This window comes from Kogia breviceps, chromosome 14, assembly GCF_026419965.1.
Source record: "Kogia breviceps isolate mKogBre1 chromosome 14, mKogBre1 haplotype 1, whole genome shotgun sequence".
NCBI classification, from domain to species: Eukaryota; Metazoa; Chordata; class Mammalia; order Artiodactyla; family Physeteridae; genus Kogia; species Kogia breviceps.
The window spans coordinates 87,538,281-87,551,130 of NC_081323.1; the positions used below are offsets into that span (position 1 = coordinate 87,538,281).

Consider the following 12,850-nt stretch of genomic DNA (forward strand, 5'->3'; position numbering starts at 1 on the left):
CAAGAGTCACGAGGGGGCAAGCCAACTGAGCCGGGCTGAACATGGAGGCGTTAAGTACTACTCTGCTCGAACCTACATGTAGGAAAATACCGGAAAGTGATCTTAACTCAGTAGCTAACCTGTTTTCTAAGAGACGTTCTTCTATCTACTTCATGATGTTCTAGGGGCAAAAGAATTTCGCAGCTTCAGTGTCACGTGCTAATCCTGAAAGAGCTCTCTGTCCATTCCCACCTATTTTTAGGGCCGAAGCTCACTAAGAACAGCAAAGAAATCTATGTACCACCTCAACACGCTGGTCAGTAAACACCCACTCTTTTATGATGCTATCAAGGCATCACATTTTGTTCCATCAAAAACCTCTGAAAAATGAGGCACCAAAAAACCCACTTGATAAACTCCAAGGAAACAAATTAGTCACCGAACTGATTCAAACTGAGAGGGTGTCAAGACAAGGTGTGGGTATTCTGACACCCTATCTAAGCACTGGGTCTCCATTCTGTGGGTGTCAAACCAGTTAACAGCAGGATCCGGGCGCTCACGGGCATGTAGATTCAATAAATGTTTCAGTCATTCATAAAAGCCCGAAGGAATCCGGTTTCCAGAGACCAGGCGACGCTTCTTCGAAGGAATCCCCGACAGGAAAGCATCCTGTGTGCAATCAAGAGACGGCAGCCAGTCTGGGGGCCCCAGAAGCGCCCTCCTGAGATGAGCCAGCACTCTAGTCCACAGCGGTGTTATCACCCCCATCACCCCTTCCAGCCACACACTAGGAGAAAGGCTTTTTGAGAAGATTTGTAAGATCAGGAGGCAAGTCTGAGGCCAAAAAAGGAGTAAAATCTAAGGCAGGAGCCGTGAGGTGGGGACACTCACTGCAAGAAGCGCTGCCAGCCACCGCCCCGTACAGGGCCCGGTGCCGGCCTCCAGGGGCAGCAACAGACAGGGGCCTTGCTGGGGAACGTCAGACACCATCTGCTGACGGAGGTGAGGGACACCAGAGGGCGGACCTGGAGAGGGGAGGCCAAGGCCTGGAGGGAGCCTGGCGAGCCTCTGAGCCCCAGTGGGCCACAAGAACTCTGCAACTGCAAGTACTGGGCACAGAGAAAGGACTTTCCAAAAGCCTGGGTCCTCCTCACCTTACGTTAATGCAGGAAGGGTGGGGGCCGGTATTTACATCTGTGTTCGCTCCACAGTGTCCCCAGCCTAACCTCCGACACAAATGTATTTCCTTGTTCTTTGTCTGCCTCCATTTAAACATAAGTGTCATGAGAGCAGAAACTTTGTCACCAATGTGTCTCCACAGCCAGAACAGGGCTGGCACATAGCAGGTCCTCAATGAATGTTTACAGAGTGAATGGAACCAGAAATGATTATGAGATGTCTCTTCATATCAACTCACTGAAACCTCCCCTTCTTAAGAGATATTAACAGGCAAAGGAGAATTCCAAAACGGAACACCAAACCACAGTGAAAGCAAAGTTGGTAAGTGTGGAACATTCAGGAAGGAGATACTGGCATCATTAATAAGGAGAAAACTCAATTCCCCCAAACTGCATGCTCACATAGATAATTAAAATGATAAATATTAAATCTCTCCTCGAATCCATACCCCAGTGTGACTAATTACAAGAATACTGACCTCCTCAATCTTATGTAACAAGAATTCTTAATTAGATCACGCCACGGGCCGGCTGCAGGGCTATCATTATGTACAGAGAAAATATTTACAAGCCACGTATGACAAAGGACTAGTATCTAGAATATATAAAGAACTCTCAAAACTCAACATTAAAAAACTCCAAGTAATCCAATTAAAAAGTGGACCAGGGCTTCCCTGGTGGCGCAGTGGTTGGGAGTCCGCCTGTTGATGCGGGGGGCGCGGGTTCGTGCCCCGGTCCGGGAGGATCCCGCGTGCCGTGGAGCGGCTGGGCCCGTGGGCTGTGGCCGCTGGGCCTGTGCATCCGGAGCCTGTGCTCCGCAGCGGGAGAGGCCGCAGCGGTGAGAGGCCCGCGTACCCCAAAAATAAAAAAAGTGGGCCAAAACATGAACAGACATTTCACTGAAGAGAATAGGCAAATAAGCACATGAAAAAATGTTCAACATCGTTAGCCATGAGGGAATTGCAAAGTAAAACCACGAGATAGCACTGCACAAATCCACAAGAACGGCTGAAGGAAAACCCACTGGTAACGCCGGCTGCCGGCAAGGCCCCTGAGGAACTGGCTCCACTCATACATCACTGGTGGGGACGTAAGATGGCGCGGCCGCCCCGTAAAACAGTCCAGGCCTTAAAAAGACAGAGGCAAAACACCACACGCACAACCCGGCAATTACACGGAGACACTAATCCCAGACGTGAAAAGTTACATCCACCCCAAACCCCATACACAGCAGCTATATTTTTAACAGCCCAGATCTGGAATCAGCCCAGACGTGCTTCGCCGGGTGAGGGTCAGACAGCTGGGCTGCGTCCGCACGTGGAACCAGCTTTAGCAACAGAGAAGACGGTGCTACTGACACTCGGCAACGTGGGTGAACTTCCAGGGAAAGATGCTGAGCGAAAAGAGCCAATCTCAAAACATTACGTACTTCCATTTATTCACATTTGTGAAAATATTCTGGAACCAGAGAACAGATCAGTGGCTGCCAGGGATTAGGGACGGTGGGGTGGCAGTGGGGGAGGGGAGGCAGGTGTGGGTACAAGGGCAACAGGGAGGACCCTGCGGTGTCAGACGGCCCAGTGTCTTCATTGTGGTGGGCACGGGAAGCTAGATGGGTGTTCAGACTGTACAGAACTTCATACACACAGGTGGGACTGCATCCACGCAGCCTTCCCGGCTGTGACACTGTACTGCACTTCCGCGAAGCGTTACCACGGGGGGAAACCGGGAGAAGGGTACAGGGATCTGCTCTGCTTCTTGCAACAATAGCAATGAAAACAAAAGATGTACGTGCAGAGTCAAAGCTTTCCATCCTATGCGCACTGGGGGAGGGTCTGTACCTACTACTTACTCTTTATTCAGCAAGTACTCGCGTGCGCTCTCTCTCTCTCTCTCTCTCTCTCTCACACACACACACACACACGAAAAACAAAGAAACTGAGGTCCATGAAGCGGTCTGTGTAAAGTCACAGAAGGTGACTTAGCAAGGTACCGAAGCTCACAGCCCTTCTGCAACCCCACAGGTATCTGACACACAGCCACTTAAACACCATAAAATGCCGAATGGAGAAAATAAATCACTCCTAGGGGGATGTAAACTTTTCAAATTCTGGAAGCCCTCTATGACAGAAATCTAAGTGGTTTAAACAGCATTAAAAAAGGGGAGAAACTATAGAATAATGCATATAGTATGGTATCATGTATTGGAAATGGCAACCCATACAGTATTTCTATGTGTACATTTAAAAGTACGCAAACGCACAGAAAAAGATCTGGGAGAACACATAATTGTTCAGTCATAGCCATCACCTCTCAGTGAGACTAAGGTGAAAGAAGATTACTGGTCAAGGGGCATTTGGATTTTAACCATAATGTGTGAATTTAAGAACGCAACCTAATTCAAGTACAACTTGTCTATTTTAAGAAGGGGGAAAAATAAAGCAAACACTTACTGCATTCATAGATCTGTTCCAGTTTATCCACAGAAGAAAGGGAGAAAAATTTATAACCGGATTTACTACCAACAGCTAGAGACCTGCAAAAAAGCCAAATTCAGAAATAAGAGCTGATACGTGTAGGCAGTGATAACGCACAAACTAGCTCCGCGTTACCAAACGGTCACCATCATCTCTACCCATAATTAGCACAAATAAGTTCACGGAGTTTGCAGCAGCGGAGTGGTGGAAGAGCAGAAAAGAGAGCGGCACGGAAGAAGCCACACCTCACAGCCGGGAAAAGGTGAATGTCAATAAAATAGAGACAGACAATGTTCTTACTGAAAATCTATACAACTTTAAAGGTAAGTCTGACATACAAATAAAAGTAATCAGCCCTAAATTAATGATCCCCTCAAAACACAGTGCGGTTTCTCAGCTAATCTGATATACGTGCCCGGTGTATGGTAGAGTCCAAAAGTTAGGATAACACTGTAAATGTTAAACAAAGATATTTACAGCTTTGGTGGATGATGGTGTCTTTCTGCACTGCAGTCAGGCCGTAACAAAGGCAGCTCAGTCACTTACGTTACGCTATGGCTCAGCCGCAGGACGGAAATCAAACAGACTGAGGAGCTAACTCAGAGCCTGGAATCGCAAGACTACATAACATAGTTGGCCTTGTGTGTGAGATTCCGCAGCCGGCACCCCGCACTGCTGCTGCTGCCCAGAGGCTCGGCGCGAGCTCTGAGCGCTCCAGACCCCTAGCGCAGGACAGCTGTGGCGCCAAAAGAGGTGCTTCCTCAGAGAAGATTACTGCTGCCCAGAGCGTGACTGACCGACAGGGGGAGTACAAAGAAGAAGCATGGCTTTCGGAAACAGAGAGGATGGAGAAGGAAGCACGAAGTGGCGGGACACGCGAAGAGTCAGCTCCTGGGATCACTCTGGAATGTAATGTCTGGGAGAACACGTGGAGACAGAAGGTAAACCAGAAGCCTAGAACTAGCGAAGACTGACGTTTCATATGACGAGCGTGTGTACGCCAAGATAAAAAATTAGGGCTATTTTTAATGACCATTTCATCTGTTAGAAACTCGAGCTTTCCAACCTCTTTCATACTTACGTAGAAGAAGAAACACATTCCAAGAACAGAGCTGCTATAAGCACTACTAAACACTGAAATTGCAACTGGTTCATCCCAGAAGTATAAACAGAAATGGAACTCCTACCAGTTTATATAATTTTTCTCTACAAAAATGCCTCACTGTATTGAATTAATCACATCAATGAAGTAATTAGGCATTGTTACCTGTAAATTTTTTGAAGAGCAATTAAGGAGCCAACAAAAACACAAGAATATCCAAGAAAGCTAAAAGTGAAACAAAATCTCAATAATTCACAACTTCTGGAAAACTGACGTTCAGGAAAATGTTTTCCAGATAACTAAGCGTTGCTGTCTTAAGCACCAAACCCTTATATCCCACCATGTCTGATTTTAAAAGTCGTCCCCATACAGGTTTCTGTGCGGGACGGCAAACCCTCACCGGTGATCTGACTGGACTCACATCGTGAAACGACCTCACTGCCACAGCGAAGTGCCCCCCTCAGACCCTAACAAGGAGGCGAGGGTCTTCCGTACCTCCACCAGGCAGCGGTCTGTTGTGCTGGGTGATCAAATACCCTCTACCCTCTGTTCTGCTGACAGCTGTCACTGTTTCCCAAGCATCCCACTAGCATTAACGGCCCCTCCCTCTTTCAAATTTGTTGACCTGGAAACCAAGTCACCAAGCTTATTAGTTTTATATATAAAATAAGCTTAGAGAGGGCTTTTTCTACAGGCAAAATTAATGAGTTTGAATTAATTAATGAGGACCTGGATTTTGATACACCCAGGATTTCGGCTGTGCTCCAAACGGGCAGAATTTGTTAAAACTGATCAAATATTAGCTCTCTGATGTTCTTCCAGATATTCAGAAACTGATTTAGGATATTAAATACCTCTGCTAGAGTTTTAATCGCATGGCTTCCTACTTGCACACCCCAATCAGTAGGAAATGTAAGCAAAAATACACCAAGTATTTTTTGATATGTACATGTGGTATAGTGTGAGCACAGACTTTATCAATAAAGGCAGACATTTTTAAAGGATGATATGAAATACAAATAGGTTTGATATTTACATCTCGAATATCAATGGTCAGGCTCACACACCCCTCTTTGGAGATTCTGCTTTTAATAACATCTCATGATTTGCCTGACCATATGCTGTATTAATGGGAGAAGTACACAAGCATGAGATTCCCCTAAGAATCTCACTCCCCATTAAGTGTTTACACGGTAAGGTAAGGAGAGCTTTCACTGGCAAAGGGAACGCCCAGCAATAACAGAAAAAAGCACATATCTACTTCATCCCTCACTTCGCTAGCAGGCCCCTGCCTTCAACTGTGCATGGTGCCAAAATCCAGAGGCCCTGCTGTTCCCTCTGGAGACAAGGCCCAAGTCCTTCACCAGCTAGGAACGGTGACTGCTTCTGAAGCATACTCTGGGCCGGTCCTCTGGATCTTCGCCACACGCGACTTTGCTCCGCTGCAGAGCCCCCGAGACCGCCCGTCCTGAGCCTTTGGGGGATTCCGCGGTTCCAAGTAGGTTGGTTCTCTGCTTTCGCCACTAGCAATGGAGGATCCACTTTCCTTTACCACTTGCTGGCTTCCAAAATTTTGTTGCTAGTGTCTCCTCGTTCTATGGGTTTAAGCTTCTTAAAGTATCTTTTTGATATTTCATTGACTGACATTTTATTAGGGTTCTGAGAGGGAGCCAAAATAAATGCTTGTATTTAATCCACCATCTTTAACTGCAAGTCTCTTGTCACTGAATTTAAACTTGAGTGCTCAGTATCTAAAAGACAGTGATTTCTATTAAAAAACAAAAAAAATTTTTTAAGAAAACATTTTATAAATGTTAACAACATTTAAAAAAAAAATCACTTTCTTAACTCCCTTTTTTTTTACCCTCTTACCCATGATCAGCCCACTTGTGTTCTCCCTTTTCATTATCTCCATCAAAGAGCCAAACTCGAGGACGGGGTGAAGCGGAAACAGTCACAGCCATAAAAGGGAGGCCACCCGAACTGCTGCCGAGACCCGGCCGGCCCTGCGGCCCTACTCAGTAAGCTCGCGGCCACCCCAGACCTCCACCTGGACATCCCTAAGGCCCCTCAAACTCCGTCAGATCCAAAGCAGAGTTCACCTTTCTCCCTAAACCGGGTCCCCCTCTGATCTTCCTCCCATGATGTGCTGTCACTGCGCATCTGGAATCTAGGCTGGAGGCTCGGGAGGAGCCTTAACTTCCCCCTTAAGCGCCTCATGCACGTCCCATGGGTCGCACCAAACCCTGACGGCTCAGCCGTCTGTCTACTGGCCACTGCCGCTGGGCAATACCCTCCCCAGTGACTGCCCTGCTGCCTCAAAACACATCCTCCACACGGCAGGCAGAACCACCTAGAACTTTAAGGTGGAAGAATCCTTACTCCCAAGCCCCTCGATTGACTGACGAGGGAAAAGGAGAGAAGTGACCTTCCAGGACAGCTGCTGTATGTAACCTTAGAAGAAACCCGGGTCAAGAAGGCAATCAATTCAGGCCAATGCCTTACTGTCCCTATGCCCGTAACTGTTAGACACTAACAACGTCAAAGCTACAGACAGAAGACTTCGGAAGTCGAGTCCCTGTCCTTATTCCATTTCTTTCAGAAATGTAGTTTCTAAACGATGTAGACATCGCCCAATCAATGACTTCCACAAGCTGGGTGGGGTCCCCTGCAAGTCCTTAGTCCCTGATATTTCCGTTGAAGATCCAAGTGATACTCTGCACTTCTATTAGTTTCTTAACTTCGATATCAAAACACCAAAAATTTGGGGCTTCCCTGGTGGCGCAGTGGTTGAGAGTCCGCCTGTCGAGGCAGGGCACGCGGGTTCGTGCCCCGGTCCGGGAGGATCCCACGTGCCGCGGAGCGGCTGGGCCCGTGAGCCGTGGCCGCTGCGCCTGCGCGTCCGGAGCCTGTGCTCCGCAACGGGAGAGGTCACAACAGTGAGAGGCCCGCGTACCGCAAAAAAAAAAAACCCACCAAAAATTCCTGAAGATAAGCCTTCCAAAGTGTTACTTTCAGAAACCAGGACCGGAACTAACCAGCCAAGAAGAAGGAGACGACGGGGACCAGCTTTTCTTGATGCCTTTTCCCCAATTCTAGTTAAAATAACAAAGAAACAAAAACAAACGGTAAAAACAAAACAAAACAAAAAAACCCCAAATAAACGTTCACACTTTTGGAATAAGAATCACAGAAAAAAATACTACAGTATTTGAAACCTTATTACCAGGAAAAACAGAAAGGACAGATATAGTTTGTTATGAAAGGAACACTGTTGTTCAAGCATTACTGTACAACGTAGAATATATATTCTATTAAGTGAAACGGCTTCCAGATTTTCTCACTGAATACCGTGAATGTGGATCCAATATTCTTTGCCTTGTGAAAAACTTGTGTTCCTCTATCAAAGTAAATGCTGGAGATGGACAAGGGAGGGAAAGGAGTGAACTGTCAAGCCTCTCCCCAGAACTTCTGTATTTCTTTCAGGTGTAGATTTAAAACAAATTAGTCACTTTAATCAATAAACTTTTAGTATAATCCTAACTTACTATTCATTACAATTTATGCTCATTCTATATCAAGGTCTCTTTAGCAAATCAAAATTATGACACACAAATCTTGTCTTGAACTAATAACCTCAGGACTCATGGAGGAATGGGAAAGCACGATTTCCAAGTACAAAAAGACCTTATTTCAGGCCAGAGTGACATTCCTCTATTATATGGGGAAAGTGGTATTTGAACGCCATTTAAAATAAGAGCAAAAGAGAATGCTTTCTCATATATGATTTCCTTTCAATAGAAATGATGAGCAATGAAAAACTTAAAGAATGGTAGGAAATGATTTGGAAATTCTCTAATTTATACAAGACATAAAAAACCATAAAGCTACCATTCTTACTGGTCTCAAAATACTAAGGCCTTAAAAACGGAATCACCGTTGGTTTGAAAGTGTCCTCTCCCCTACTTGGATTAGTATAACATAACCCATCTCAGTCATAACCTCCTGCAACAGGTGGTCCACATTGTTTTTGCTGGATTGGCTTTTGGTCATACAGAACACTAGCATTCGATAGTTTTCACCTTCAAAGATTGCTACGGTCTGCTTTCTACATCCACTGTCCTCCAGATCCTACTCTGTAGGTAGAAACAACAGCACGGCAGGTTGCAAAGGACACTGGAAGACAATTCAGGAAAGCTGCCCCCACCTCCACCGTCAACTGAGGGTAAAGATCCAGGCTCTGCTCCGAACCTTCCTCAGCTTCGGTTTCCTGTCCCTGTAGTTGGAGGAGGTGATCTGCTCCCTTCCAAGTCCCAACAGAGGCCCACTGTGGGGCTGTCCGCACTACTTCCCCAACTTTGTTTTTTTTAGTTTTGGTTTGGTTTTTTGCGGTACGCGGGCCTCTCACTGCTGTGGCCTCTCCCGTTGCGGAGCGCAGGCTCCGGACGCGCAGGCTCAGCGGCCGTGGCTCACGGGCCCAGCCGCTCTGTGGCACGTGGGATCCCCCCGGACCGGGGCACGAACCCGCGTGCCCAGCATTGGCAGGCGGACTCTCAACCGCTGCGCCACCAGGGAAGCCCTACTTTCCCAACTTTGCAAGGTGCTACCGAGCACCCACTGCACGCCACTGACGTGGTGGCTTGCCATTCTACAACTGATTTTTAACTTTTTAAAAAGATCTCATGTTCTACTTTGCTGATTCCATTCAGCCAGGGACAACTCAACCTACTACTTGATCCGAAGCCAATGACCCACTCCTCCTCCCCTCTGACATCACTTCCTCTTACTCACTTCCCAAGATGGCTTTCCTCCCTTCCAGTCCCACAACTTATCCTTCCTTCTCCAGAAACCTCATCTAGTCACTATCCTCACACGTCACAGGAGACAGCCTCCGAAGAATCGGCTTCAAACCCACGTGGGTTGGGACAAACAGCGTTCCAAATCCAAGGGCTGACGTCATGGGCCTCTCTTCCCCTATAAGGATGGCCCATGCCCCGAAGCACCAAGACCTCGGGGGGGGGGGGGGTGTTCTCTGTCACATCCCCCTTGGCTCAGTTTCTCCCCAGGTCAGAGACCACGTTTACTGCTAAGTTTGTTTTTTGCTCGAGAAGGACATCAAAGTTACCTGTCAAAAAGAACAGCGAGACGGGAAGAAAAGGAAATCAAAGGGACCCAAAGATGATGAGGAGATGAGGAGAAGGGCCTGAAGAGGGAAAGACTGGAGCAAGAGAGCTGAGGTACAAGAGGGAGGCGGGTTATAAGGGAGAAACCCACCCCCACCGCCCCAGAGGCGGCCGAGACAACAAGTCAGGCCACAAAGTTCTGCCCCAACTTTGTGAGAAGTGAGGTCCGAAAAGACAAAGCCTTCCCGTGGTGGGTAAAATACCTTCCCTACCTCCCTCGCTTTCCCGGCTCAGAGATCGCAGCTCCCGGGCAGAGCCAAGAGGATCCCCAGGGAGGGCGCCCCTCCCTCCCAGAACGCGCTGGGCCCGCCCCGAGGATGCCTCCGCCCTCCCCGGCCCCAGGCCCCCAGGCTCCGGCCCCCGCCCCGCGGCCCCCGGCTCCGACCCCGGCCCACGCCCGTCCTTACGTGACGTCCTGGTTGAAGTTGGCGAAGAGTAGCTGGCTGGCGCCAGCCTCGCCACTCTGACTCGCCAGGTTCATGGTGGGCGCGCGGCGGGTGGGCCCGGCCCGGAGCTCGCGCGCGGGAGGGCAGGTCGCGGTGAGCTCAGGGTCGGCCCCGGGCCCCGCTCGCCGCCACTCGCCGCTCGAACATCAACAGCCGCCTCATCCCGACCCCGCTCTTGTTTATGCTCCAGAGCCGGGCCGCCAGGCGCGCCTGCGCGGCCCCGCCTCCTCGGCGCACGACCTCCCACGGCGCAGGCGTACTGCGGAGGTCCGCCCCTTCACCTCCGGCCTGGCCCCAGGTTCCGGTCGAACACGCGCACGCGTGGGGACGCGCTGGGGGTTGCGATGGGCTGGCCTTGTGGGCGGATCAGGGGCCGCTCATGCGCGTTGTAAAGAGTAGGCGTTCCGTGTCCCCCGCCCCCATCTTTTTATTAATATTAAAAGGGTCCGCCGCGTGCCAATCATTGTGCCAGATACGTGCGTTATTTGGTGCTTATGGCAATGCTTTGTAAGGAATGTTGCATTCCCATTTTATGAATTTGAAAACTGAGGCTCAAAAATATTAACTTATTTGCTAAGTGTTAGATCTGAGAATGGAAACCCCGTTGCTTCTCCAAGGCCCACGCGTTTTGGGTCTCTGGGGAGGATTCTATTTTACACGTATTCATTCATTCAGTAATATTTAGGGAGTGCCTTCCATGTGAGCTAAACAGGCCTCCTCCTTTCCTTCAGCGAAGTTACAGTGGGAGAGGTAAACACAATTACAAAGCCGGGGTTCATTGAAAGCACATAATGAGGTCGCTTAATCTAGACTTAAGGGACAGGGACTGTGCAGCCCGGAAGGCTTCCTGGAGGAGATGAGGTGTAGTTTGAGTAGCAGGTAACCGACCTCAGGAACGGAAGCGTTCTGTATGGCAAAGGTCCACGGATGACAGACAGTGTGACCTGGCCAAAGAACTCTATGGTGTGTGTCTGAGCTTGGAGTGGGACGGTACACATGACAAAAGATTTGGCTTGAGAAACAGGAGGTGTCCGGATTAGGCTGGGTGTTAAGGTGAGGGACTTCCCTGGTGGTCCAATGACTAAGGCTTCACCTTCCAGTGCAGGGGGTGCTGGTTCCATCCCTGGCGGGGGAGCTAAGATCCCACATGTCTCCTGACCAAAAAACCAAACCAAACCAAAACAAACAGAAGCAGTATTGTAACAAATTCAGTAAAGACTTTTAAAATGGTAAAAAAAAAACAAAACAAAACACAAACCCCCCAAAAAATCTTTAAAAAAAAGGTACATTAGGCAAGAGACTGATCTTTGTACCAAGAACAATATTAAAAAGCATTAAAAATACAGAATGGTGTGATCAAGTTTGTTAATTCTAGCCATGGTGTCAAGAATGCATTGAAAGTCACTGAGGAAAGTAGATCAACTATTCTTCAATTTAAAACAAAACAAAACAAAACAGAACAAAAAAACCTTGGACTGAAAAAAAATATTTTAATCCAAAAAAAAGAAAAAAGAAAATCATTGAGGAAAGAATGGTCTTTTCCATAAAGTATGCAGACCCTCCTACCACATACCGTACTCAAGCATTCATTTGAGATGGATTGTAGACCTAAATGTTGAAAGGTAAAACAATAAAGCTGCTAGAAGAAAACACAGGAGAATGCCTTAATGTCTCTGGTGTAAACAAAGTCCCCTAAACAGGTACTTTAAAAAGTACTAACCACAGGGCTTCCCTGGTGGCACAGTGGTTAAGAATCTGCCTGCCAATGCAGGGGACCCGGGTTCGAGCCCTGATGCGGGAAGATCCCACGTGCCTCGGAGCAACTACGCGCGTTCACCACAACAACTCATCCTGCGCTCGAGAGCCCGCAAGCCACAATTACTGAACCCACGTGCCACAACCACTGAAGCCCGCATACCTAGAGTCCGTGCTGCGCAACAAGAGAAGCCACCGCAATGAGAAGTCCTCGCACCACAACGAAGAGGAGCCCCCACTCCCCTCAACTAGAAAAAGCCCGCGCACAGCAATGAAGACCCAACGCGGCCAAAATTTAAAAAAATATTTTTTCAGTACTAACCACAAAATAAAAGATTGGTCTGCATCAAAATTATGAACATCTGCTCATCAAAAGAGACCATTAAGAGAGGTTGGAATGGGACACATATATTTGTAATACATATTTTTTGACAAAGGACTTATTTCCAGAATATTTGAAGAACTTGTACAAATCACTGAGGAAAATACTGACAACTCATTTTTTTAGGGGGTAAGATACTTGAGCACAGACACTTCACAGAAGAGGATATCAAAAGGGTGAATGAGCACCTGCAAAAGTGGTCACATCGTCAATACTCATCAAGGAAATGCAAATTAAGAGCAAGCAAGATACTACCAAGAATCTGCTAAGTTGTACAAAATTAAAACGACGAATGTGGAGCAACTGGAACTCTGATACACTGTAAGTAGAAGTCTAAATTGTTAAAGC

At 47.8% G+C, this 12,850-nt stretch overlaps 1 protein-coding gene across 2 annotated transcripts in view; it reads right to left on the bottom strand.

The window, feature by feature from the left end:
- Positions 1–10,628, bottom strand: part of WIPI2 (WD repeat domain, phosphoinositide interacting 2) — a 31,850-nt gene extending 21,222 nt beyond the window's left edge. Inside the window, exons 1-2 of one of the 2 annotated variants that reach the window (XM_059037354.2) lie at positions 10,327–10,628; positions 3,611–3,693 (exon numbers count right to left, since the gene is read on the bottom strand). In XM_059037354.2, the coding sequence (XP_058893337.1) occupies positions 3,611–3,693; positions 10,327–10,400 (157 nt within the window). In that variant the 5' untranslated portion in view covers positions 10,401–10,628. The remainder of the gene's footprint in view (positions 1–3,610; positions 3,694–10,326) is intronic. The other variant, XM_059037355.2, reaches the window with a different exon arrangement.
- Between the last annotated feature and the right edge of the window lie 2,222 nt (positions 10,629–12,850).